This window comes from Camelus ferus, chromosome 20 (assembly GCF_009834535.1).
Source record: "Camelus ferus isolate YT-003-E chromosome 20, BCGSAC_Cfer_1.0, whole genome shotgun sequence".
Lineage (NCBI taxonomy): Eukaryota > Metazoa > Chordata > Mammalia > Artiodactyla > Camelidae > Camelus > Camelus ferus.
Window position 1 is genome coordinate 38,160,524 of NC_045715.1, and position 26,644 is coordinate 38,187,167.

At 43.2% G+C, this 26,644-nt stretch overlaps 2 protein-coding genes and 1 non-coding gene across 3 annotated transcripts in view; 2 read left to right on the forward strand and 1 right to left on the reverse strand.

The window, feature by feature from the left end:
• The window catches only part of DST (dystonin), a 436,433-nt gene extending 433,376 nt beyond the window's left edge, over window positions 1-3,057 (reverse strand). Inside the window, 2 exon segments of the mRNA XM_032463323.1 lie at window positions 2,259-2,293; window positions 2,862-3,057. Coding sequence (XP_032319214.1) covers window positions 2,259-2,293; window positions 2,862-3,042 — 216 coding nt within the window. The 5' untranslated portion in view covers window positions 3,043-3,057.
• Window positions 3,058-3,575: 518 nt separating this feature from the next.
• The window catches only part of BEND6 (BEN domain containing 6), a 55,317-nt gene continuing 32,248 nt past the window's right edge, over window positions 3,576-26,644 (forward strand). The window contains exons 1-2 of the mRNA XM_032463324.1: window positions 3,576-3,891; window positions 22,430-22,575. Coding sequence (XP_032319215.1) covers window positions 22,456-22,575 — 120 coding nt within the window. The 5' untranslated portion in view covers window positions 3,576-3,891; window positions 22,430-22,455. The remainder of the gene's footprint in view (window positions 3,892-22,429; window positions 22,576-26,644) is intronic.
• TRNAA-GGC lies at window positions 16,146-16,217 on the forward strand. Its single transcript has one exon. It is a non-coding gene; the product is annotated as a tRNA-Ala (tRNA).

Sequence of the window (26,644 nt, forward strand, 5' to 3'; positions counted from 1 at the left end):
GTTTTTAAAAATATTTTATACATAGTTTTTTTTTTTTTAACTCTCTTTTTTAAAGGAGGGACTGGGGATTGAACTCAGGACCTCGTGCATGCTAAGCATGCACTCAACCACTGAGCTACAACCTCTCCCACCCAGTGATTTCTGTTTCTGATGCAAAGTCTAGGGCAATTTTTTTTAAAATCTAGAAAGGTAAAATAAGAATTGGGATTCAGCAAATGTTGAGTTCTGAGCAATGTCCTGAGAATGTGCATTTTTCTTTTCTACCCAATACTGAGTTGTACTCGCCCTGATATGGGAACTGGCATTCCTCGAGGAATTTATGACAAATATTATTACGAGCCCATGATTCAGCAGGCAGTGGGGATACAGCCCTAAACAAGAGAGATGTGGTCCATGCCCTCAAGGCGCTCACAGCAGAGCAGATGAGGTGCATACAAAGCACACACTGGATGTCAACCTGTCCCAGGAATCTGTGAAATGAGTTTCGACATTAAATAACCGCTCCCAGCCTTCCTAACCAAATGCCAGTTCATGACAAGTGCTCAACTCAGAGATAACTAAACAAGACGTAGTTCTATCTCAGTCCTCCGTCTGGACTTCAGCTGACATGCTTGATGGCTCATCTAAGAACCCATAACAGGATTTTTACTCTGGTTCTGTCATTTACGTGTACTGGACTGGTAACCTCTCAAAATCCTGAATTGTGATGTTCGCACCCAGACCATTGTTTATTTTTGTCACCTCTAAATGGGTTATTCTATTAAATGAATAGATATTCAAAAAGCATTGCTTCATAATAGACTTTATATTGTTTCCCGTAAATTTGATTTTTTTGGGGGGGGGAGAGTAATTAGGTTTATTTGGGGTTTATTTTTTTTTTTGGAGGTACTGGGGATTGAACCCAGGACTCTGTGCATGCTAAGCACGCGCTCTACCACTGACCTATACCCTCCCCTTTTCCCATAAATTTGAATTAATTAATCTAATAAAGACTTTAAAATTTTCAAAGAGACCTTCTATTTTACACATTTTTAATTCTATTTTACAATATGTAATTATAACTATCAAGTACTGAATACCTACTATAAACTGAGGGGTTTTTTTTTTAACATAACTACTTGTCAACCCTGCCCTCCCCTACAGTCCTACTCGGTACTACTGGTCCCATTTTCCAGATGAGAAACTGAGGTGCTGAGGAGTTTAGTTTCCCAGCACCACACAGCTAGTTAGTGTAAAGCCAGGATGGAACCTCGGATTGTCTGACTGGTTACGTTACTATCTTCAGGGCCCTACGCTGAGAACAGAGTTCTCACCCCCTGGGCCACATACAGAATTACTCGTTGTGCAGCATTATAATGCTGTTATAATAATGCAGGGAGAGCTTTCAAGCAACCAGGGTCCAAAAATACATCTCGGGTGCAGTAACACATCGGATTCACTAGTGAAATGAAATGTGAAATAACTTCTCAGGTAAATGGCGAGTAAATGGAGGGTGTCTCATCTATGAAGTCTTTGCTAAGATGAGTAAACCGCACCAGCCTGGCTACCAGTAACCTCCTGGCTGTGTGAATCTCTCCCGAAAAGAGAGAAAGTCATCTCCCATCAAGTGGGGGCTGTCTTGGAAACTCAGAAACGCTGGGTCAGGGAGAGCTTGTGTTTCTTGTTTTGTTCTATTCTCCAGCCCAAACAGCCCTACAGCAGTTCCGCCCAATCGCGGCAGCCAGGTCACCTGTTCATGGAGGGATGGTCTGCGTTTGGAGAGTAAAGCCAGAAAAGATCACCACCACCGCCACTTTGCAAAAATCATCAGCTGTCCCCAGTAAAACATGGAGGGCTTTCTGGGTGAACAGGAGCCTAAAGTGAAATAAATGCATACGGATCAAATTGCTCTGCACTCTCTAAAAGCTCCTGAGCCTCGTTGGATACGCAACCACAGCCAGCTGACGGCACCCAGAAAGCTTCTATCGGTGCCTTACAGAGGCCAAAGGACCCTGAGATCCACCCCCGAGGCTAATTTCCTAAGACATGGCCACTTTCAGGGGCTGTCTTTCCCACCTTCTGGTACTACACAAGAAACCTGCTAAAACCGTTCGCTGGGCACTCATGTTGGGGAGTCGCTTAGAAAGAAACGCGGCCCTTTCGGCTTGAGGGCATCGCCATTCAACGCCCTACTGGTTTCCTAACTCGCATACGATTAATATTGTTACTCAGGAAAGAGAACTTCCTCTGACCTTGAGCGTGCGCGCTAAGTAAATTACCTCAGAACGATAGTGGTGAGATCTCAGAACAGCATCTGGGGAGAAAAAAGAAGAACGAGACTTCATTTAACTCCTTGTTCATCACCTGCCGAGTCACCGATGACTCACCTAGGGGACAAGGGTCAGGAAGGGGCGTTCTAGACGCCTCGAAGGCAGTGGGGACACCCTGCCGGGCGGGGTGGTTACTAGGCCAGCGGTCTCTAGGTGATTCCTCCGCGAGAAGTTTCAGGGAAAGTTCTAGGGGAGTTGGGGAGCGCCGGATCTCTATGCTTCACTTTCGGACCCCACGCTCCAGCCCTGGGTGGGTGGAGGGAGACTGCCGCAGCCCGGACTCCGTTCCGATCCCCAGCAGGGATTAAGCAAACTGACTCTAAGCATCTGCGTCCGTTTCTCCTCACCCGGCGCCCTACTCGTCGCGGCTACCCCAACCCCGGAGACGCAGGAGGGGGAGAGGGATGTCAGACACACAAACGCACTCGGCTGGGGGAGCGCGCGGGGATGGGGTCTGGGCGGCAGCGCGGAAAGGAGCCAGCCGCGCTTCCCTCTCCAAATCGGCTTAAAGCTTCCTCCCGGCCCGAGGAAGCCCGTCGCGGCGTGTCTTACCTCGGCTCCTTGAACGACCCGAAAAGACCGATTTCATCGGATGCCTCCCCTTCTGGAGCCTGCGGTGCCAGCAGCAGAAAAAGATGATGGTGGCGATGGTGCCCACCAGAAGCAACAAGAGGAAGAGGGCACATTGTATACTGTAGGGTCTCAGCAAGACGAGGAAAGCGGCGGCGATCATGGTGCGGGCGAGGCGGGGGCGGCTGGCGGCGGGGCTGGAGGGCGGCGGCACAGGCACCCGCGCGGGGCGCACGCGGAGCGGCGGGCACGGGCGAGCGCGGCTCAGCGCGTCATGCCCGGCGCTCGCGGCCCCGCGCCCGGCCCAATAGCTGCGCACCCGCGCCCGCCGCGCTACAAGAGTGATCCCAGGCTGCGGGCAGCACTGGCCATGACTCAGCAGACGGCGACCCGGCAGGCACTTGGCGGCGGGGAGCCCTCCCCGCCCTCCGCAGGCGCCCCCGCCCCCGTCTGTGCGCAGCCCCTGGGCGCAGCCCCGCCAGAGACGCGGCGGGCGGGGAGGGGCAGCGCTGCCGCCGCGGCGGCCACCTGGGCTCCACGCATCGTCCTGCGGCCACCGCCGGCCTCGGCATCCCCGAAGCCGGGAGCACGTGGGGCGGGGCGGGGCCGCGGCAGCCCGCGGCGGGCGGGAGTTGGGCGCCGCGGCGGGGGCTCGGCGGATGACATCACGGCCGGGCTGCGGCAGCGCGGGCGCGCGGACATGGCTGCGGCGGCTCCGGTGGCGGCCGCGGGCTGCGCCCGGGCCTGAGAGCCCAGCGCCCTCCAGCGGGGCAGCCCGCGGGGCCGCGCCGTCCCGGGGGTCACGGGCCGGGCGCCCCTCCGCTCTCGGAAACCCGGGTTGCCGCCTTTCCAGCCTCCCGTGGCCGATTGCTGGGGAGCCCGGCGATAGGGGGCGCCGCGGAGCCGGGGGGAAACTGTGAGGCGCTGGCGGGAGCCTGCAGGCGGTGCTGCCCCCCACCTCCCACCTCCCCGCGCCCCGCCCCGAGGCTGGGGCTCTGGAGGATGCAGCCGGGTGAGCTATTGTTTGCGGGGGGTTCCTCGCACGCCGAAGCCTGAGCCCCGGGCAGGGCCTTTCCTGGGCATCGGGGTCCCCCGGAACGGGAGGCCCGCCCCCTCCAGCCCCTCTGGACCCGGCGCGCTCCCCATTAGGGCACTCGGGTCTGCAGACATGAACTCTCCCACCCCTAACTTGGCGCTGTGTCGCAGCCGAGAAATGGGCACTTTGGATCCTCGTGCATCCCTGCGTTGACCATAAAGCCTTGACTCCTTTCGTGCACTTGAAGGGAGAGGCAATTTCAGATTTAGGGAACTGGCAGATGGAAGAAGTTGGAGATTGGTCTCTGTGTATTTTGAGGAGCAGTTTTTTAGGAGTGTGAGGAGATAATGATCTATCACATTCAAGACGCACACACTCCCTCTCTTCCCTCCTGCCCCCTCCCCTTTCTTCATAAGCAGCAAAAGGTATCCTGTAGTTGGCGTCCGGGAGGCTTTCCCGGGGTCGCTGGCGCAGTGCGGACGCGGGAGACGCGGCGGCGGCGGCGGCGGCGGCGCTGCAGTCGCCTCCCTGCGGCCACCAGGACACCTGGCCCGGGCTTGCTGCGGCAGCGGCCTCGGCCGGCCAGTGCTGTGCCCATCCTGCGGCTCCCAAGCCAGTGCTGCCTTTTCCTGTGTGGGGTTGGTTTTTGCTTGTTTTGTTTTCTTACTCGCATAATGAAACTGCAGTTAGAGCGGCAAGGAGCAAGCGGCATGACTGAATTTGTGCAGTTGCAAATAACCACTAAGGTGGACTCTTACTTTGGAAGACTTAGGAGATTGGAGAAATTGGGTCATAAAAAAGTAATTTGTAAAATTCAGGAGAACAGTTCAAGAATCTGACAATACTTAAGTTTTGTTACTTGCTTGTAGGATCTCAAAATCAGTGTGGTTTGCTAACAATACAAAATCAAGCGTACAGCTCTGCATAGAGGCTCAACCAGTGATGTTCTTAGGGCCTGCAACGTATTACCATGTGTAAGCATTAAAGGAAGCTCCAAAAGGCGTTGCCTAATGCATTTCTTAAATGCCAGAATCATTAAGATGGGAAACAAGAGATCGAGTTTTCTTACGTGCAACTTGTTTCCTAAAAAGAAATAAGAATTCTCTCATTCGGCTGTTCTGATTTGAAGCTGAAAGGGCCTTGCTTGCAGACTCTGTGTACAGTGAGGATGCTGGATCGGGGCGCTGCCTGCACTACAAGTCAGGTGGACTTCTTCGGTCCCTGGCACTCGGGCTGACGGGTAGAACCTCGTCGCGTGTAGGTAGCTCACAGGATTCATGATACCGCAGCCCACTGCAGTGAGCCCACATTCCCATCCGCTGTGGGGTGGTTTTTGAGGAGAGTTCCGGAGTCTGCCTTGCAGGGCACATCAGGACGGGAATTCTATACCGAATTGCCTCACAGTGGTCTGGTGGAGTAATTTAAAGCAACAGCAAAACTGAATTAACCTCCTGCAAACAGAGGGGGAGAAATAATTAACAGAAAGGTAGGAAGGTCGTCTTTACTTTCTATTTCTCATTGACTAAGGTTTGTGAGTGAGCTGAAATGGACTGCAGATCCTTGAAACACTCCACAGGCACAGCATAGTAACTAATTTGCCCCAAACTCTGCATTTATAACAACAAAAAGAAACTAAATAGCAATGATGGTTTTCTGAGCTATTACTTCAGTACACTTGTTACCATCCTGAGTCTTGCTGCAGCCATTTGTAAGTTTCAAGTACACACAAGAACATCATTTATCTCTTTTGGCAGCCAAATGCCGGACTGCCCTGCAGTCGGATTACAGATATTTCTTTTTAGATGCGTTCATTTCTGTTCTTTGCATCAGTTTTCTCAAGGATACTAGTAATAAGCAGACTAAGCCATTGAGAGAATGTGGTATTTAGGTTCCATTGTTATTTTCTGATTTGTTTGTTGCTAATTGATCATTTCCTTCTCCAAGTAATGGCATGTTATTAATTGTTTCTTACCTGTAAGTTTATGTGATGCTAATGCATTGCAGAATTCAATAAATATTAAATCAGCCAATCAGTCCTTTTCAGAATTTAATTTAGCAGAATTCATACCTTTTTCTTTCTGGTAGGTTTTCATTAAAAAAGAGTAATTGACATCAGCTCCAAGTTATACATTTAAAGTTTGGGGGTCAGGATGGAGGAGGATGGTCCACAGCCAAATCTTTCAGTCCAAGAAGTGAAAATCAAGATGGAAAGGTATATATAATGTTTTGACTTTTTATGATAGTTAGCAGTGTCACCCAAGAGAAGACAAAAGCATCGGGGAAAACAGTTAAGAGAGTTTGCTATCAGGTATGTGGAAGATGATCCACCAAGCCCTTTTACCCTTTAGAGTCTCAACCAGATTGAGAACACCCAGGAGAAACCAGAAGGAAATTAACACACTAACTTTATTCAGGGTAAAGTCAGGCTGAAGAGCATGGCTTGGGCTCAAGTCCAAAATGGCACATCTTGGTCCTTTTCCCTAACTCTGCACACCCTCCCAGTCACCCCTGAAGGACTACAGTCCTTCCCAACACAAGGGCAGGAAGGGCACAAATTCCTAATTGATGGGTTGGGAAGACACATCAGGAAGAAGAGACATCTCCATCCTAAGCTGTGTTGCGACCAATTCAGGGAGAAGGAGGAATTGCAGATGACTCATATTTTGAGCCCCAGTGCAGGAAGTTTTGGAGGAAAAGGTGACCGAGCCACACTGAGTTGCACACCCATTGCAGCAGGGGTGTCAGAGGGCATCCGTGTGAAACTGGACATCCGTGGAAACATGGGTGGAGAGGTCAGAACCAGAGACGGATAGGAGTCACCAGCATAAATTCTAGTTGAAGTCATGGACATGTACGAAATGACTAAGGAAGAGAAAGCGTGGAAAGAATGGAATCGTAGCTTCGGAGACGACATCCACTTGTAGACCGAAGAAAGGGGAGCAGTAGCTCGGTGGGAAGTGCCCTGGTTGAGGGTCTTCCTAGAACAGAGGCACAGCCGGGGAAAGGAGGCTGTGGACGGAGGAGACCTCTGGACACCTTCCAGAGAACTGGCTCATCATAGTGGGAGAGGCTGAACCCAGACGGGAATGGGTTGGAGAGAGACCAGGGGGAAAAAAAGAGGCAAGAGGGCTGTCTACAGTCTTTGGAGAAATTTGATTCTAGAAGGCATGGGTAGAAATGCAACTGAGTAAAAGCCAACAAATGTCCTTTTGTCAGGATAGGGGTGCACTTGTCCTCACGCACCTGAGTCCCCCAGACGGTTCCTTCTGCTCTCAAGCTGCTTTTGACTCTGCAGAGTTAAAACTGACCCTGACTAGTGGTGATGGCTCCCTGCACCTGGGCTCCCTCCACCAACCCTGGCTAGTAGTGCTCAGAATAGAAAAATTTTTAAAGAAAACTAAGGAATACCTTGGAATGTAACCTAAGTTGTCCGTGAGTGTCTATTACAAACCTGCATGAATGTAGGAAATGAGTAGATTACAGACTGATAATCCCACAAAGACAGTACATTGGAATGTTACCCCCTTGAAAACAAAAAGGTTAGCTAAGAATGGCTCTCGCAATGAATTCTTTAATTGAAGTATAGTTGCTTTACAATGTTGTGTTAGTGTCAGGTGTAGAGCAAAGTGATTCAGTTATACACATACATATATATTCTTTTTCAGATTCTTTTCCATTATAGGTTATTACAAGATATTGAATACAGTTCCCTGTGCTCTACAGTAGGTCTTTGTTGGTTATCTATTTTATGTATAGTAGCATGTATATGTTAATCCCAAACTCCTGATTTATCCATCCCCACCACCCCTTTCCCCTTTGATAACCGTGTCTGAGTCTATTTCCAGTTTGTATATAAGTTCATTTGTATCATTTGTTTTAGATTACACATAAAAGTGATATCACATGATATTTCTGTCTCTATCTGACTTACTTCACTTGTATGATAATCTCTAGGTCCATCCATGTTGCTGCAAATGGCATTATTTTATTCTTTTTTATGACTGAGTAGTATTCCATTGTATAAATACACCACCTTTTCTTTATCTAGTCACCTCTCGGTGGACACTTAGTTTGCTTCCAAGTCTTGGCTATTGTTCATAGTGCTGCTGTGAACATTGAGGTGCACTTATCTTTTTTGAGTTAGAGCTTTCTCTGGATAGATGTCCAGGAGTGGGATTTCTAGTGACAAGTTATTAGAAATAAATCATACTGATTTTGGACTGGTAAACTACTTGATCCTAGATGAAGATTTTTACTCTCAAAAATCAATGGCATTGAAGGAATTGGGAGGAATCGAGGAAACGTGTTGTATGCCTGTTTATTCCCAAATGGTTTTCATGACTGTCTGAGACCAGGGCCTGTGGCAACAATGTCTGTGTTCTGGTATTGAAAGGTCAAGGAGCTATGTGGTTTGGGAGAAACTACCGCATCTGCTGTAATCTTGGGGGCGATTTCCAGAGTCCAGAATCTTGGAGGGCGGGGGCCACCGCATGGATGGATCATTATTATCTTTTTAAATTTTGAGTTTTTGAAGGAAAAACAATTGTTATTTGCAATAGTATCAAATATTATTTTCAGCCACTATATCCCAGGAAAGGATTTATAATTATTTTACCATAATAAAAAACTTTTAAAATAACTTAAAGTTATCATTGTAAGAAAAAATATTGCCAACAGGATCATCCCAAATTGTTCTTTTAACATTTTGGAAATTTTAGAGCCTAATTAGGATTTCTTGTCCTACGATTTGCAAAATCCTTGATAAAGCTGGTGGGGGGAGGCGATGTTCTTTTTTGTGAGCATTACAGACTTTTCAAAAGTCTGCTGAGTTTGAGAGTTTAAAAAACATCAATAGAATTGAATTCATCTACTCTCTCATGCTTTGCAGACAGTTTTTAGAAAGTAGTCATTTATTATCCACAAGCAAATCGAATTCATTTATATAGTTTCCACATTGAGTGTGGGATTAGTCATGCAGCAAAATTCTGAGTCATTTGACCAGAAAATTTACTCATGGTTGTATGAACCGCCAGTGGAAAAGTGGAGAGCTCTTCATAAGTCAAATTACAAAGCTCTCGGAGTTATAAATCACGGAGCCGCCTTGTTCATTATGATTCAGAGAGCGTAAAGTATTTCCACCATTTCTAAAACGGGCAACTTGCGAAGCAAGTTTGAAAGCTGAAGTCATTGCTAAGTTCTTGATTAACTAATGTTTATGAATTAAATTCCAGATTGTCTTAATAAAATGACAGCAATATTTAGTAGCTAAATTATCTCCATTTCTTACAATAATGTTTTGTAGGACTTTTGCATTAAACGTTGGGTGGTAATAGATCTGTATGCTAATGCATCGCGGTGCGGAGAGCCTGAAGGAATGTCCCTAAAAGAGCAGAGGTAGCCAAGTGCACCAAGGAGCACTGAGAATTGCAATGAGGAAAAGATGTTTCAATGACACACAGTTCCAGAGGGTATTGAAATTATCCCAGTGTCATGATATCCCATGGATCTAGGAACAGAAAGAAAAGCCAGTCTTAAAATGTCTTCATGGCTCCAAAATACTTTTTGGCGTCAAATGGGAACGAGTAGCAAACAGACTAAATGAGAATAAAGTTTCTGTTTCAAAGAAGAAAGCCAAAAACCTAAAGTCTGCTCTTTCTGGCCCTGTCTCTTCTGTGGGAGTTTGTAACCAATTGATGAACAAGATTCTTGGGACCTGAAATTATGTGTAAAACTGTGGGTCTCTTTAGGGGGACATGACCCATAGCTTTCACCAGGTTCTTAAGGAAAGAAACAGAGAATTATCAGAACCTTACACAAGTGCACAGATAACAAGGCTTCTGCAGCATCAAATCATTCTCCCACTGCATCAGCACCACATCACCTGAGTACCTCCCCTGAGACTGGGAGAAGGGGCTGGAGCACCATCAGTCTAGGATGAGCAGAGGAAGCCCTCAGCTCTAACCCACAGAGGTTCAGGGACATGTCCCCAATACACGCAGATGCCGCCCACCCTCCGACTGAGTGGAGACAGCGCGCTGTGAGTTTCCTTGTCCTCTTGCAAGATTGGGAGAGGGACAAATGAGTTCCCTCATTACCTTTCATTGGGATGTCGGTTCTAACTCTGAGAAGGGAGACCGCGTTAACTACCTAGGACCACTCCACAGGCTTCTGTCACGGGAAGAAGGGCTGACTTGATTCCTGGGCTGCCTTCAGGCCAGTTAAGTGTCCCAACTTCAATCTAGATGTTTGGCTGGATAAGCCCGTTTTTGAGCGAAAAACACTGGTCCTAAAATTTAGTCTTGAGCTCACAGTCTGCAAGGATCTCCACAGTCTTAAAGCTTAAAAGAGCGGCAGAAGGACTCCCAGAAACTATTCCTACACATCCTGGTGCATGTAGCAGCTTTCCTCCTAAATCTGCTCCACGCCACAGCTTGTAAGGCTTTTCAACATTCAGCCTTCCCCAGAGATCTGGGAACTGGATCCCGCCAGGATAACTGGGTTCCTGCCTGCGGTATGGAAGACCGCCCATCCATCCCATTATCTCTGATCTTCCACACTTGCCATGCCTTCCTCCAACTTCTCCCCCCACCATCACTACATTCTCAGGACGCTAGGTCCTAATGTCCCATCACTGGGATCATTCTGTCACACCACAAGGCTCGTAGTTTTCATCCTGTGACTTCCTCACTTCAAGTCCAGTTTCCAGGGTATCCTGATCTCTCCATCTGGCTGGTTCTATTTCCTCCAAGTTCCCTTCTGACCCTATATGCTGGGAAGGGTTTAGTGGTAAAGCATCCACGCAGTCCACACAGAGACTTGCAACCAATGCCATTCCCTGAGGGTCCCAGATCCGTCTGGTCTAGCAGGCACTGTTCTTTGCACAATTTTGTTCTGTGGCCATCTGTAGTGAGGTGGGAACGCACCATGAGAAGATACTGCAGGGCCACAATTAGTGTCCCCCACCTCATGGTCATCTGCTGCATGGTGAGCTGTTGGGAGTCTGGGTCTTGGTGCCTGGATTCAGGGCATTAGCAGCACCCTGGGAGTTGGCTGGTATGACCACTGTTCACCTCTGCCCAACACTCAAGGGCACAGGACAACACGCTCTGGACTTCCTCATTGCGGAATGTAGTGTTGCTTCAACACGGTACCAAGGAATATTAGAGCAAGAAAATTATTGATAAGGGGGAAAGGGGCAAACCAGTTAAGATGATTTATTGAATAAATTATCTGAAATATGACTCAACAGTTAATTATGTTTAGACCTAAACTTTCTTCTTTTTTTAATTTATTTTTGGGAGGGGAGGTCATTAGGTCTATTTATTGATTTATCATTAGTTTATTTTTTATTTTTTAATGGAGGTACTGAGGATTGAACCCAGGACCTCATGCATGCTAAGCACATGCTCTGCCACTTGAGCTATACCTTCCCCCCAAACCTAAACTTTCAAGACTATTAAAGTACAAAATTAATAGAGATATTGGTAAATGGTAAACACCTACTTCATTAGGGTATGATATTAATATAGAGTGCAATGGGGCAGATAGTTCAAAGAGAAATTAGCTTGTCCTTCCACATTATAATTGATAGGATAACTTTCATATTTGAAAGTTGAATCGCTCCTGATTTTTATGCAGAGACATTGATTCTTCGCTCAGAATTATTACATTTTGTGAGTTTTTAAAATCGGTCTAAAACTTAATCACGTTCTAGAATACGGTTACTTGGAACCAAAAGGATAATGATTCCATCTGGCACTCAACTTTCAAGATGAATAGAATGTTCTCCATTAATTAAAAAAATGTTAAGTGGAAGATGATCTTACATGCCTTAACAGTTATCCTAAAACAGAACTTTTAATTGGCTCTGACTCTCCTTTCCACTTAACTCTGCATCTGCGTTTCTGATACATGGGGAAAAGGCACTTAAGTATTGGGGGTCGAGGGGAGGACAGGTAATAACAGAAGAATAGGTGAGGGGAAGACACAAAACCCGGTATTCATTAGAAAAGACTCTGGAGGCCTTAGAAGCGTAGGGCAACTTTCCCAGGGCTCCTCCAAGCTTTGCGTGCACTTTGCTGTGCAGACTCTCAGGCGGTTCCAAACGCGGCGGCAGGCTTTCCGTAGACTTGATGGGGACAGGCGACACCGTGGAGACCGTCTTCCTCGGCTCCCAGCCTCTGACGTTCGTGCCCTCCTCTGTCGATGCCCCTTCCTGAACGCGTCGAGATGACAGTGAGCCCGTCTCAGCGCCGAACTTCAGATCAGACGGAGCCTGGGTCGCTTAGCACCTGCCTGTCTTGCCGGGTCAGGAGCAGCAGAGAGAGTCTCTGGGTCCAGATGAGGAAGCCGGTGTCTTTGTTCAGGCTGCCTTCACAAAATACCAGAGACGGCATGGTTGATAAACAACGGGAATCTATTTCACAAGCTCCTGGAGGCCGGGGGTCAGAGATCGGAGTGCCCGCCTGGTCGGGTTCCAGTAAAGGTCGTCTTCCAGGCTGCAGACTGCCGACTTCGCACTGTGTCCTCACGTGGCAGAAGGGGCTAGGGAGCTCTCGGAGCCTCTTTTATGGGAGCACTCATCCCGTTCATGAGGGCCTCCCCCACATCATGACCTAATCACCTCCCAAAGGGCCCAAGCCCTGACACCATCACCTGCAAGCGTTAGGATTTCAATGTATGGATTTGGGGAGGGACCCATTCGGACCACAGCACCAGGGAATACGGAAACCAGGAGGATCAGTGCTGTAGCTCAGAGCAGTCAGAATGGAAACCTTACCAGCTGTCTGCCCAAAGGGAGAGGGGGCCAGGGTCCACGGGGAGCCCCAGTTCCCCCGGTTCCCTCATCTGTAAAGTGTAACTGGAGAGCGACTGGGAGGGTTAAATGAAGCGGCACAGGTTAAATGCGTAGAAGTATACCTTACACGTAGTAAGCGCTCAGTAATTGTTAGCTGTCTTTTTCTTGTTATTAAGAGAAGGAGATAGGATAGGGAAGATCTGAGGATGTCCAGTAGGGCAGGATGGGGAGCTAAACACATTCCTTTCCCACATCACAGTGACATGCATGACAACGTGTGACACCACAGCTTATTGGTAACATTGGCTTTAGTAGAAGTACATCCACAAACTCTGGCCGGATGAGACTGTTTCCTTTTCCTTTCCTATCATGGGACGTTGAAAGTGGTTCAGGTCTAAAGTCCCTCAGACACACTTAGGGTTTCTTAGGTTCCTGCGCTGTCTCCAGTCCAGTCTAAGTCACACACAACGGAGTTGGCAGCACGGCTCAGTCCTCCTAACGTGTACTGATCATCTTTTTAATCAGGGTATTTCCGGATACAACTTGGACATTGAAAACATGTTAAATGTCTTTTGGAAATAGAGAGAGAGAGACAAGAGTGAGTTGAAATGCTCCCCAGAGTTATTAGTAAAACCCAGAAATTTTTATCTAGAAGTCAAGAACACTGGGATGAGAACGCTCTGCTCAGTAGAGCGCTGTGGGTACTTACAGGAGAAGGCACCCAGCCATTCAGAGTCACTCAGATCTTGATCTGCCTTCCTCTAGTAAATACATAATTTAATTAAAATAAATAAATATGGACATCTCCCTCCACCATGTCCCACCTGGCCAGAGGTTGAGCTGAAACTAGTAGCCCATTTCACAGAGAACGTTAAGCCAGCCACTGAATATTTAGAATTACTTTGACAGTATTTTCCTGGGATTTTGGAGCGCAGAGAGGAGGCTTCAGCTTATAATCTGACTTGAGTACTGCAAAGGGACCTATTATGTCTATACATTCCAAAACTGATACACATTAGAAAACAATTGAAAACTTTTAGATATGAAAGTTTATGAAATTATAGGGGGTTTTTTTGTAGTCCTGTACTTGCCTTTCAGGGTTTTTATTTAATTCATAACAGAGAAATTACATTTAAATACAAAAGTGGATGAGATACCTGAATTATATTTTGATTTTCATTTAGTTTCCTTAAATTTGATAATTTTTGTTTTTTAGAATTTCAGAGGTGGCTTTTGCATTTTTGAATCCTGCATTAATTGTATCATTGACAATATTAAAAGTAAACCTAAATGCATTAATAGTTCATATTTTAATTGAATTCATTTGCTTTCATTGGCTGCATGGTTCCCCTTTCTCTATACCTTATTTCTCAGCTATGTTTTTCACAATTTGGATGTTGCTTAGAACATTGTTTTTCAACTATGAGTTATAACACATTAGTGAGTTGTGAAATCAATTTAATGTGCTGTGATTGGCATTGGCTAAAATGAAATAAAATATAGTAGACAGAATAGAAACTGAGAGAATGCATCACATGTGGTAGGGTATGCTCCGTGAAATTTTGTTTTAGGGGTGAGTATGTGTGTGTGTGTGTGTGTGTATGTTTTCTGGATCAAAACATAGTATGTAAAAAAAAAAACATAGTATGTATATTTTCCTGTGAGCTACAATCAAAAAAGATTGAAAGCCATTGGCTTACATTATTCATCCAACCACATATCTTGGAGCAAAGGTCTTATTTAATCTCATCCCCTATAACTACTTGGAGAATTAATTACGTGGTTTCTGTTAGCAAAAAAATAAAAATAAAAAATAAAGAGGAGCAGATAACTACATGGCGAATTTTTTTTTACTAACTATAGGAACTAGCAGTGTTTACTGTATAGCCATATTCATAATATCCCTTCTGAATTTGCTAATTGGCAGATAATATGAACATTGAATCACCTGTTTGTGGAGGTTACAATAGTGGCCTGAAATCTCCTGAAAAGTAGTCATTTTAAAAGAGGTCTGACATGTCCATTCTGGTTGGTCTTGAATGAATTATGTGTTTGTGAAGAAACTGGAGAATTTGCTCTTTAACTAAACCATATCAGCAGGAGAAAATTTTAGTACAGTTAAGGATATTACGCAAACTATGTTTCTGTAAACAGATTTTTCCCATTTTTTTTTTTTTTTACTGCAGTGAAAACACATAGCATCAAATTTACACCTTAACTCATTTTTAAGTGTATATAGTGCAGGAGCATAAGGCGCGGTCACATTGTTGTGCAACCATCACCACCATCTGTCTCCAGAACCCTTCATCTTGCAAAAATGAAACTCTAGACCCATTAATCAGTAATTTCCCAGTCCCCTTTCCCCCTCAGCCCTGGGCTTATTTAGTAATATTGTGCATTTAAGTAAGGCACTGGGGAGGAAGATGTTAAAGCAGATGGCCTGCTCTCCGGGAAAAGGAATGAAGAGGAAAGAAAATAAAGCAGGTGATATAGCTTAACTCCTTTTAAATATGGTAACTGAGCCCCTAGGTCAGGGTTTAGCAAACTACTCCTTGTCTGCCTGCCTCCTGTTTCTGTACAGCCTGTAAATTAATAGGTTTTACAGTTTTAAACAGTTGAAAGAAATCAGTATAAGAATAGCATGTTGACACATTGTGACTTGACTATATTTCAATTTTTTAAAAATAGCATATCATGATATGTGAAAACGACATACAATGCAAGTTTCAGCGTCCACAAATAAAGTTTTATTGGAACACATCCACACTTATGTGTTTGCAGATTGCCTGTGGCTGCTTTCCTGCTCTAAGGGCAGAGTTGAGTAGTTGTGACAGAGACCACGTGGGGCAGCCTCATCACTCCGCACTGCTGCTCAGTGCGGCACAGATCACAGGCAACTGTAATAAGGCAACACTGTGTTAGCGCCCTGCATACTGTCATACGGTTGTATGAGATTTTATTTTTTATTACCAGTGCCTGCCAAAGTAAGAAAAGAAAGAGAAAGCTAGACTTAGTGCTTTTAAAGCAGAGTGGAGTATGGGTTATTTTGTTATCAAATTAGAAGGCAGCGCATTTGTGTATTATAGAGTGACACTGTAGCTGTGCTAAAAGAACAGGATGTATGTCAACATTACCGAACTCAGCACTCATCACAGTATTTCCAACTCACAGGACAGCCAGTCCAAAACGCTAGATAGTTTAAAATGAAATATCACAGCAGAATTTCATCACAAAAATTAAAAATGAAAACGAGTCTATAACCAAAATGTTTTTGAGTGGTTCATTTGTTAGCCAAACAAGGAAGGACATTTACCTATAGTGAGTTAATTAAATTGTGCTTTATTGCAGTAGCAATATTCACAGGGCTGGGCAACAAGCACCAATTTTTTTAAAAACATTTTTGTCCCTATTAAAAGAAACCCTAATTGGTGGGGAGGATATAGCTCAGTGGTAGAGCATGTGCTTGGCATGCACAAGGTCCTGGGTTCAATCCCCAGTACTGCCATTAAAAATAAATAAGTCAATAAATAAATACCTAACCGCCTGCATCACAAAAAATAAAACAAAAAAATTTTAATAAAAAAGAAATCCTAGCGGGAATGCAATTTGGTATAGCCACTATGAAAAACAGTATGGAGATTCCTTTAAAAACTAAAAATAGAGTTACCATATGATCCCGCAATCTCACCCCTGGGCATATATTTGGAGAAAACTGTCATTTGAAAAGATATATGTGCCCCAATGTTCACAGCAGCACTCTTTACAATAGCCAAGACATGGAAACAGCCTAAATGTCCTTCGACAGATGATTGGATAAAGAAGTTGTGAGATATAGATATATATATATATCTATATCTCAGCCAGAAAAGAATGAAATAATGCTATCTGCAACAACATGGATGGACCTAGAGCTTATCATACTAAGTGAAGTAAGTTAGACAGAGAAAGACAAATATCACATGATATCACTTATATGTGGAATCTGAAAAAATGAGACAAATGAATTTATTTACAGAACAGACTTGCAGACAGAAAACAAACTTATGGTTACCAAAGGGGAAAGGTGCGGAGGATCAATTAGGAGTTTGGGGCTAGTAGATACAGATTACTATATATAAAACACATAAACAACAAGGTCCTTACTGTATAGCACAGGGAACTATATTCAATATCTTGTAATAACCTATAATGAAAAAGAATATGTATGTACAACTCGATTACTATACTGTACACCTGAAACTAACACAACACTGTAAATCAACTATACTCAGTTAAAATTAAAAAAAACCTATACCCATTAGCAGGCATTCCTTCCTCTACTCCCAAATTTATCACCCCTAAGAAACCACTAATCTATTTTCTGTCTCTATAAATTTGACAATTCTTGACATTTTGTATAAAGGGGACTCACACAATGTGTGGTCTTTTGTGACTGATGTCTTCTACTTAGTGTAACGTTTCCAAGGCTCACTCATGTCATAGCTTGCCTTGGAACCTCATTTCTTCTTGCTGCTGAGCCATATTTCACTGTACGGATATATTACATTCTATTTACCTCTTCGTGAGTTGATAGACATTGGGGTTTTTCTACTTTTTAGGGGTTATGAATAACACTGCTATGAACATTTGTGTACAAGCTTCGTGTGGGTGTATGTTTTCATTTCTGTTGGGTATATACTTAGGAGTGGAACTGATATGTCATATGGTGACTCAATATTTAACTTTTGGGGGAACTCCCATATTGTTTTCCAAAATGCCTGCACTCTTTTACAATCCTACCAACAAAATGTAAGGGCTTTGATTTCCCCCTTTACCATCACTTTTTGTTTTCTGTCTTTTTTGAGTATAGCCGTCTCAGTGGCCGTGAGGAGGCATCTCGTAGTGTTTGTGAGCATTTCTGTAGCGATTAATGACACTGAGCATCTTTTCATGTGCTTATTGGTTATTCGTATATCTTCTTTGAAGAACTGTCTGTTTAAATCCTTTGTCCATTTAAAACGTTGGGTTGTCTTTTTACCATTGCAAGAGTTCTTTATATATCTTGTATACATGTCCCTTATGAGATCTGTTTTCAAATATTTTCTCAGATTGTGTAGGTTGTCTCTTTACTTTCTTGATGGTATTAATGTAATAACAAATTACAAGGCAAAGCAAGTAATTATATGGAAAACTTACACTGAGGAGGTAAAGTCATTTCAGGAACAACTAAGGTGTGACTCATAAGTATGATTTGTGAAAATGTTTTTGTTGTCATATCTGTGAAATCATCGCCTAACCCAAGATCACAGAATTTACCCCGATGTTTTCTTCTAAGAGTTTATGGTTTTAGTTCGTACGTTTAGGTCTATGATCTAAAATTACATTTTGAGTTAATTTGTGTGTCTGTTGTGAGGTGGGATTCCTTTTGCATATGAATATTCACTTGTTCCCGTACCATCTGTTGCAAAGATTCTTCTTTTCCTCATTTAATTGTCTCGGCATTCTTGTCAAAAACTAACTGACCATATATGTAAGGATTTAGTTCTGGACTCTTAATTCTGTTCCAGTGATTTACATGTCAATCCTTTTACAGTACCACACTGTCTTAATTTCTGTAGCTTTGTGGTAAGGTTTCAAATAGGGAAGTGTAAGTCTTCCAAGTTTCTTCTTTTTTAAGATTGTTTTGGCCATTTTGAATCTCTTGCATTTCCACATAAGTTTTGAGACCATCTTGGCAATTTCTGAAAATATCATGTATTATTGAACCAATAACGTCAATGGTGAGCTTCATTCTTGTGGACTTGACCATCATCAGTTCCATGAATTTTTTTCAGATGTAGAAGTTGAATATTCTAACTTGCCCTGTCATACAGCATTTCAGTAGCTTAGCAGTGGTAAATCTTGAGGCTAACATTTGAGTTCAGGGGCAAAACTGAAATTTCTGTGAATGAGAACTGCCCTCAGCTACTTCTATGGAACAGTGAATGGCTTTGGAAATTAGCTTTTGCTGCAGACTTGATAATGCTGACAATTAGCTCATTAACAAATTACAAGGCAAAATTACAAGGCAAAGCAAGTAATTACATGGAAAACTTACAATGAGGAGGTAAAGTCATTTCAATAACAACTAAGGTGTGACTCATCATTAATGTCAAGTGCTTATACACTTCCCCTGCTGTCAGAAGTTAAACAAGGAATGAGATGTTCATCCCCACTCATATCTGCACTGGATATATTTTTCAAGTCCAAATTACATTGCCAGCATTGTCTTTCAGACATCAATGCAAATGCAAAGGAAATTTCCATATTTTGAAATACATTTTTACTATGCGATTGAAGAGTTTCCACTTAACCTTTAATCAGAAGTAATTAATCCACAAGGTAATGGCACACTGAAAGGCAAATATAAAAGAATTTAACAGAAGTCTATAAAAGTCTACTAAGAGATGAATATACTCAGTTAAAGTTATGAATTCATATTGAGAGTTACGGACTTTCTTGATAATGGTTGTATAACATTGTGAATTTGAGAAAGAAAGGAAGGGGGCAGGGCATAACCATTAAAAGAATGAAACAACAATTAACACTAAGATAGCAGAAGATTCAACTCCTGGTAGACCTTGAGGCCCAGGATGGCGGGAGATTTGACTTCCAGTAGACCTTGAGTTTCATTATATGTTCATTGTAATATTAACATGGTGAATGACACACCCACAGGCACCATGACAGTTCTGAGGCTGACCATAAAAGGTCAAAAAGTGGATGACGGCCCAATTCCTGGGAATCCCAGCCCCTTCCCCCAAAGTAGCTGGAATCATCCTCCTAGTTGTTAGCACGTGAAATCACCCAGCCCATAAAAACTAACAACTCCCACACCCCTTGGTCACTCTCTGGCCTTCTGAGATGGCCTACACTCTGTCTATGGAGTGTGCGTCTCTCTGAATAAATCTGTCTTCATTCAGCTAGGGCTCACTCTTGAATTCTTTCCTGTGCAAAGACAAGTGCCCTCACTTGACGGGGTGCGTCCCAGGGACTCACCTGGGACATGGCCATCCTCTTGTGCCCCATTTTCCTGTATCAAATATACTAAAAGCCACTGGAAATACTCTTAAAATGGTTAAAAGGGTAAAGATTTAGGTTACGTGAATTTTATCTCAATAAAGAACATAATAAGTTCGTGGATTAATATCAGTACATGGTAGTCCAGTGTGACTTAATTACAAATAATAGACTTTATCAGTGTGAAAGACATTTTCAAGGATAAAATACATAAAATCTCATTACAAGTCAGCATTAGCAAGTGAGCATTTGCAATTAATTTTGATGGTAGGGAACTTTTGAACTCCAATTAAACAAGACGTTATTTTTAAAATTCCATTTTCATTAGCAGAGCTGTCTTAGAAAAGGTTGTACTCCATTATTACTAGTACACATTCAGTTTTATGAATAAAATTTCGTGAAGATTTATTTTCTCTCTTGCTGATAAGCACCTACATGATACCCTTGATTTGGCCTCTCGGCCTGCAAAGCCTAAATAAAATATTTACTATCTGACCCTTCACAGAAAATGTCTTTGACCTTGCTCTGAGTAAACAGATTCAGATATTCGCTAGGAGGGGAGCATTTGTCTCCAGAAGGTTCATACTTGTATATAGCCCTGATTTAAGATTGCTTATGGCAAACACACCCAGAACCTATGGATTTATAACTCCCTGGAGAAGGTCATGTGAGCTATGCAACTCAGAGGTATACAATGGAGATGTGTCGTAACTTAAACACACCCACTGTGTGAGGTGACCCCAAACTTCAGGGAGGCCCCACCTACCATTCTAGACCACAGAGCACCTATGTCATATGAGAAGGAAGAACCTACAAAGCCAGCAGGATTTCCTCGACGTCTCCCCACTCTGCCTCTGCCCTCCCATTGCTGGTATCTTTGAAATTATTAACAGAGCTTAATACTGGGTAAGAGCTCTGATATTCGTGAGTGAGGTGTGATAGTCCAGCACGTGTTAGCTGAAGCACTCTTCAGGTATTTGAAAACCTAAAGTAAGTCTACAAAGAGTCACAACAAACAATTTTGGCAAGGCCGTCCCAAATGTTATTTTATGCTTGAAGTAGAGAATAATGAGTATCTTTTAAAATAGGTAAAAGAACCATATATTCTAAAAGCATTACTTGGTGTAATTTGGTAAGGGGCATAGTTACTTTCTGTTCAACAGTTCCTTTAAGCACAGTCTCTTCTATAGTTAAAGTTTATTATTTGTAATTAAGTATCTTTTTGAGACAGGAGAGAAGGGGGCAAGGCACACTCATTAAAAGAATGACACAGCAATTGGGGAAAACAGGATGAGGCATAAACTGGTTAGAACTAGCTTGGCCCAACATGGCAGAAGGTTCAACTTCCAGTAGACCTTGAACTTCATTATATACTCATTGTAATACATCAGCTGCTAAGTGACACACCCACAGGTGCCATGACAGTTCCGAGGCTGACTAAAAGGCCACAAAGCAGGCGGGGGGGGGGGGGGGGGCAATTTCTGGAAATCCCCTTCCTTTCCCCAAAACAGTTGGAATAATCCTCCCACTTGTTAGCATATGAAACTACCCAGCCCATTAAAAACTAACCACTACCACCACCACCCTTCTCCGGGGCTGCTCTCCCTTCTGAGATGGCCAGTGCTCTGTCTATGGAGTGTGCATCTCCCTGACTAAATCTGCTTTCACTTTATTATGGCTTGCTCTTGAATTCTTTCCTGTGCAAGATGAGATGAGGTGCACTCTCCAGTAATACCTTCATGAAAACAAATCAACGTATGCAAGTAATTAGGATGCTAAGACCAAATGTGCTACATCATGCATACACAGCAAGAGCTAGATTTGCTCATTTTAACCATATTCTACCTAAGAACGATCATCTGCTTTACCAGATTTTGAAAAAAAATGATTCTCCCTTAAAACTTTTATGAAATGTATTGTTGCCTTTGAGATTTTGTTTCCCTTTTTTTTTTTTTTTGCTTTGTTTTGTGGGGGTAAGTAATCAGGTTTTTCTTTTATTTAATAGAGGTACCAGGGATTGAACCCAGGACCTCATGCATGCTAAGCACACACTTTACCACTGACCTATACCCTCCCTGCCATTTCCCCTTCTTTATGGCAACTATTCTTAAAATTGCACCAAAGAAAAATCTTCTATCTCAAATCTTTAGAATTTTCAGAAAAACACAAAACAAATGTCTAGGCATTTCTTATTGCTCTCTCTTGGAATGTTTTGATCCTGATGAGATCTGCTATTATTAATGTCTTTTTCCTAAAATACATAACTTCAGTCCTCAGATACTTTCCACAATTTTGTAATATTCCTACTTTGTTTTTCAGACTCCTCATAACCGATTCACAAGAAAAAAACTTAGGAAGATGGAAAAAATTTATACTATTTGATTTTTTAAGTGATAACTGCCTGCATCTCACATCCTGGAAACATCCTTGGGATGGGGATGAGTTCAAAGACTTCTGAATCAAGTGCAAATGTGTCTTAAATTGGTCCATGGGAGAAAGAACAATCAGAAGTATAGAGTGAAATAGGTTACCTGAGTGACGGTGCTATTGTGAAACATACAGCTGGAAATACATCATATTTCCTTTGGTTTGTTTTTCGTTGTAAGGAAAAACAGGAACATTTGGACTACGTCCAGAGTAGCACCATCTCATGAGCATTCCCTTTTCCTACAATTTCAGAAAACCTTTGGTAACTAACTGAGAAAATGCAGAAGATCTTGCAAACTGAGGAAATTACCAATACTCAAGCTCTCAGAAAAGGGAAGAGGAAACGGACGGAGACAATGGACTCAGAAAACGCGAACAGTGGCGTGGATAAGGGGCAGGTTGGTGTTCTGTGACCATGGCATCACTTTATCACCTCTCTCCACCACAATTCCATAATTCCTCGTAGTTGATTAGTGTTTTCCCCCTCTTCTATTTACTCTTCCCTTTAATTCTTTATTCAACTGGAGGAATAAAGTTCCATATCCTCTTTTTAATGTGGAACAAGTTGAATTAGGAACATACTCAGAAGACGTTTTACCTGCCTCTAGCTGAGTGTGGTCAGTTATGCATTGCTCGACCTTTCCTTGATATTCTGGGAAATTAAGATCAGCAGACTGTCAGGAAATATTTTTTCTGCTCGCAAACCACTGGAGACATTGGAATACCTCTTCCCAAAATGTACTGTCCGCTTTTCCATTTTGATGCCAATTTGTAACCCATTCTCGTCACAGGCTTGGCCAGGATCCCCTTCTTATTGGTGTTTTGTTCATTTATTCCTTTTTGACCCGAATCCACCACTCCCATTCTCCTCCTACACTTAGGACAAACTATCAATGTGTTTATTCTTTTTTCTTTTTATTGCAGTATAATCAGCTACAATGTGTCGACTTCTGGTGTACAGTATCATGTCCCAGTCATGCATAAACATACATATATTCGTTTTCATATACCTTTCCATTATAGGCTATTACAGGATATTAAATACTGTTCCCCGTGCTATACAGAAGAAATATTTTTTATCTATTTTTATATACAGTGGTTAACATTTGCAAATCTCAAATTCCCAAAGTTATCCCTGCCCATCCCCTCTCCCCCGAATGTGTTTATTCTTTTATCAATGTGTTTATATCTTTTTCTTTGTGCGTCTTTGTACTGCATGTAGTGTTTGTGTACATGTATTTTTGTCTAATTTTTAAAATACATACTCAGGGTTTGAAATTTTTTTTAGTCTGAGTATGGTTCTATGGACATTCAGAATGGTCCAGCATCTGGCATCCTGTCTGTCACAGGCTGTCCCACAATACGGCCTCTAACAAAACTAGGCTGTCCCGACCCGCTGGTAATAGATTTGTTTACCTTTATATCAAGAAGCTTAGGAAAGCACCAAAACCCTCATGTGAAATGTGCCCAAGCTGAATTTAAGAAGTTGGTTTGGTGAGACCCAAAGTTTCTAGAGATTTTCTGAAATGAAACATGTCAGCAGGGCCCGTGGTGGCTCTGTGTCTGCCAAGTGTGTCCGTGACCAGATCACACATGCTTTCCTCACCGAGGAGCTGAAAATCCTCGTCAAAGTGTTGAAGGCACAAGCAGAGTCAGAAAGGTAAATTGAAAATGAAGCTTTTGAGGGTAATAAAAAAACCAAAAGGCTAAAAAATATATATCCATTTATCTGGAGAGAGAGAGAGAGAGTGTGTGTGTGTGTGTGTGTGTGAGTCTCCCTTAGACCCTGTCTCCAGCCACCCTGTGCCCACCTCCCACAGGTAAATACATTTACTGCTTTCTTGTTTGTCCTCCCAGCGTTTCTTTGTTCAAATAAAGCAAACATGAATGTAGATACGCTTCTGTCTTTTGCACAAGAAGTAAATTACTAGATATGCTGCTTTGAACTTTGCTTTTTTACTTAATATATTTTGACAATCTTTCCATTAGCATGTAAAGAACTCTCTCTTTTTTACAAAACCCTGTTATTTCTCTGGGTATATGTATGCTTTTTAAAAAATTTTTAAACGTTTATTTATTTTGTGGGGGGAGGTAATTAGGCTTATTTATTTATGTTATAATGGAGGTACTAGGGGTTGAACCCAGGACCTCATGCATGCTAAGCACACGCTCTACCCCTGAGCTGTCCCCTCCCCTCTGCACTGCTCTTTATTTAACCAGTCCCCTAGGACGGATCCGGCTTGTTTCCAATCTTTTTCTTTGTACACGCTGCCCTGTGGCTACAACCATGTGGCTACATCATTTCGTACATCGTTTAGTACATTGGTATCGTAATGTGCAACTCGGTCTGTTTCTGATTTTTCAGTCAGCGCTGCTTTTAACATCTGTCTGTATCACTATTATACATGATCCGTTGTGTCTAACGCAGCTTAGCGTATTGGACTTATCCTTTTTTCCGATGAGGAAAACCTAGATTACCTCCAGTATCTCGGTGCTACAAACAATAACAAAATAAATCCCCCCATACATGTCTTTTTAAGAAAACAGTGTGAGCACGTGTCTGGAATAATCACATAGGAGGGTGAGTACTGGCTTGCATGACAATGAAATTTTTTTCCAGAATGTCCGCATCAGTCTACATGCCCAGCAGCAGGGCATGAGGCGTTCCTCTGTTTGTACTTCCCTGCCAACACTTAGCACTTATATCCATATTTCATATTTTTGGCCATTGATGGAAGAAAATGATTTCTTGTTTATTTTTCCTGGTGCAGGTTTTGCGGGTCCAGTGGTTCCTCCAGGGTGAAACAGTCACCTGCCCTTGCAGGCCGGTAGTGTGATTTCTTCTGCAATTAGTTTTTCTCGAAAACTGAATAGCGTTCCAAACTATTTATTTCGATTTGGTTTCAGGGCAAGTAACTACAGCCAGAGATCTCATTTGATCATAAATAAGCCTGAAAACTCTCCTCTCTTATTAGAGCGGCTCAGCCTCTTTCCCTCCAGCTGAGGGTGATTACTTAATTGCCGGATCAAACAAAAAGCTCACGCACTGAATGTGATGCTTACCGATGGGGGTGGATTTCAGCATCTGGTAGAGAGCACTTGAAGAGAAGGTCTTGAAAAAGCCTTGAGGTCACAGTCTCACCTCTCACTATTTAGATGTAGGAGTAATTGGCTTTTTCAAACCTTGAACACTGAACATTCTTGGACTCAGTTTAGTCCAACTGCTGCATTCTAAATGCAGGCGGAAGGAGAAAGCCTTCCATTTCTGCAAACCAGCTAGCCCTGACAAGACGTCGCTGACACACACCAACATTCTTTCTTTTTCCAAGCTCGGTAAGCACGTGGTCTGCCTTCCAAAGTATTGCAGGTGACAGTGTTAGCAAATATGTCATCACCAGGGTCTAACAAGAGTCTGGGACCTTCCAGCATGTCATACCTTTGCCCACAGCCTGACCTCTTAGTAGTTCAAACATATGTCAAGCCTTGAGTATCCTGCTTCTGGGTACCAAAACCTGCATTCGTTAGGATGCGTGTTGCAAAGATTGTAACAAAGACCCAAATGTAACAGTGGCTTATAAAGATGGAAGTTAATTTCCCTTTCACACAACAGCAGGAGCCGTCCTGCGTTGCTATAGCAGCGCCACAATGTTGAGGATCCCTCTTATCTTGTTCATCCATCTTCCCTAACTCCCAGCCTCTATCTCTGGGCCAAGGTGATCCTCCAGCTCCCACCCCCATGCCTTCCTCTCTGCCCATGGGAAAAAGAGACTTCAGGCAGGAGAAGACATGTGCATCCCTTCTAAGGTCATGATCCAGCAGTGGTACACACGGTTTCCACTCATATTTGATGGGCGGAAACAGTCACACAGCCATGATGCACTGCCTGGGAGTCTGGGGAATGTAATGGAGCTGGAAGCTACCTGCTCAGCTAAAAACCTCGTTACAAACTGTAACAAATGGAAGGTCAGCTACCTGGAGACAGCTAGCAGTCTCTGCCACTGTCCATTTTCCTACTGAGTTTTTACATACTCTGCGGGATTTCTTGGTCTATCTGGTGGTTTTCCTGTTTTACTCTTACTGATTTGAACAAATACCTCATCTATTGTAGAACTCAGTCTCTTATGGTTTTAGATTTTGTAGATATCTTCTCCTGATCTATTTGTCTATTAACTTTGTCTTCCATTGATGCTTACAAGTGGATTCACCTTTGCTTGATTTCATTTCTCTCTTGCAGGAACTTGCTACAAGAACTAGATCATACATTCTCATTTCTTCCCAATTATTCTGCATAGAACTATGATCTCAGTAGGTATCCTTCAGTTTTTTTTAAAGAATATTTCTTTTCTTTTTCTTTTTTAAGAATATTTCATTTCTATTTAACCAAATCCATCATTTTTTTCTTTAGGATTTGTGTATCTAGGGCAATTACATTAGTCAGTTGCACACACAGGACAACAGTAATTTTCA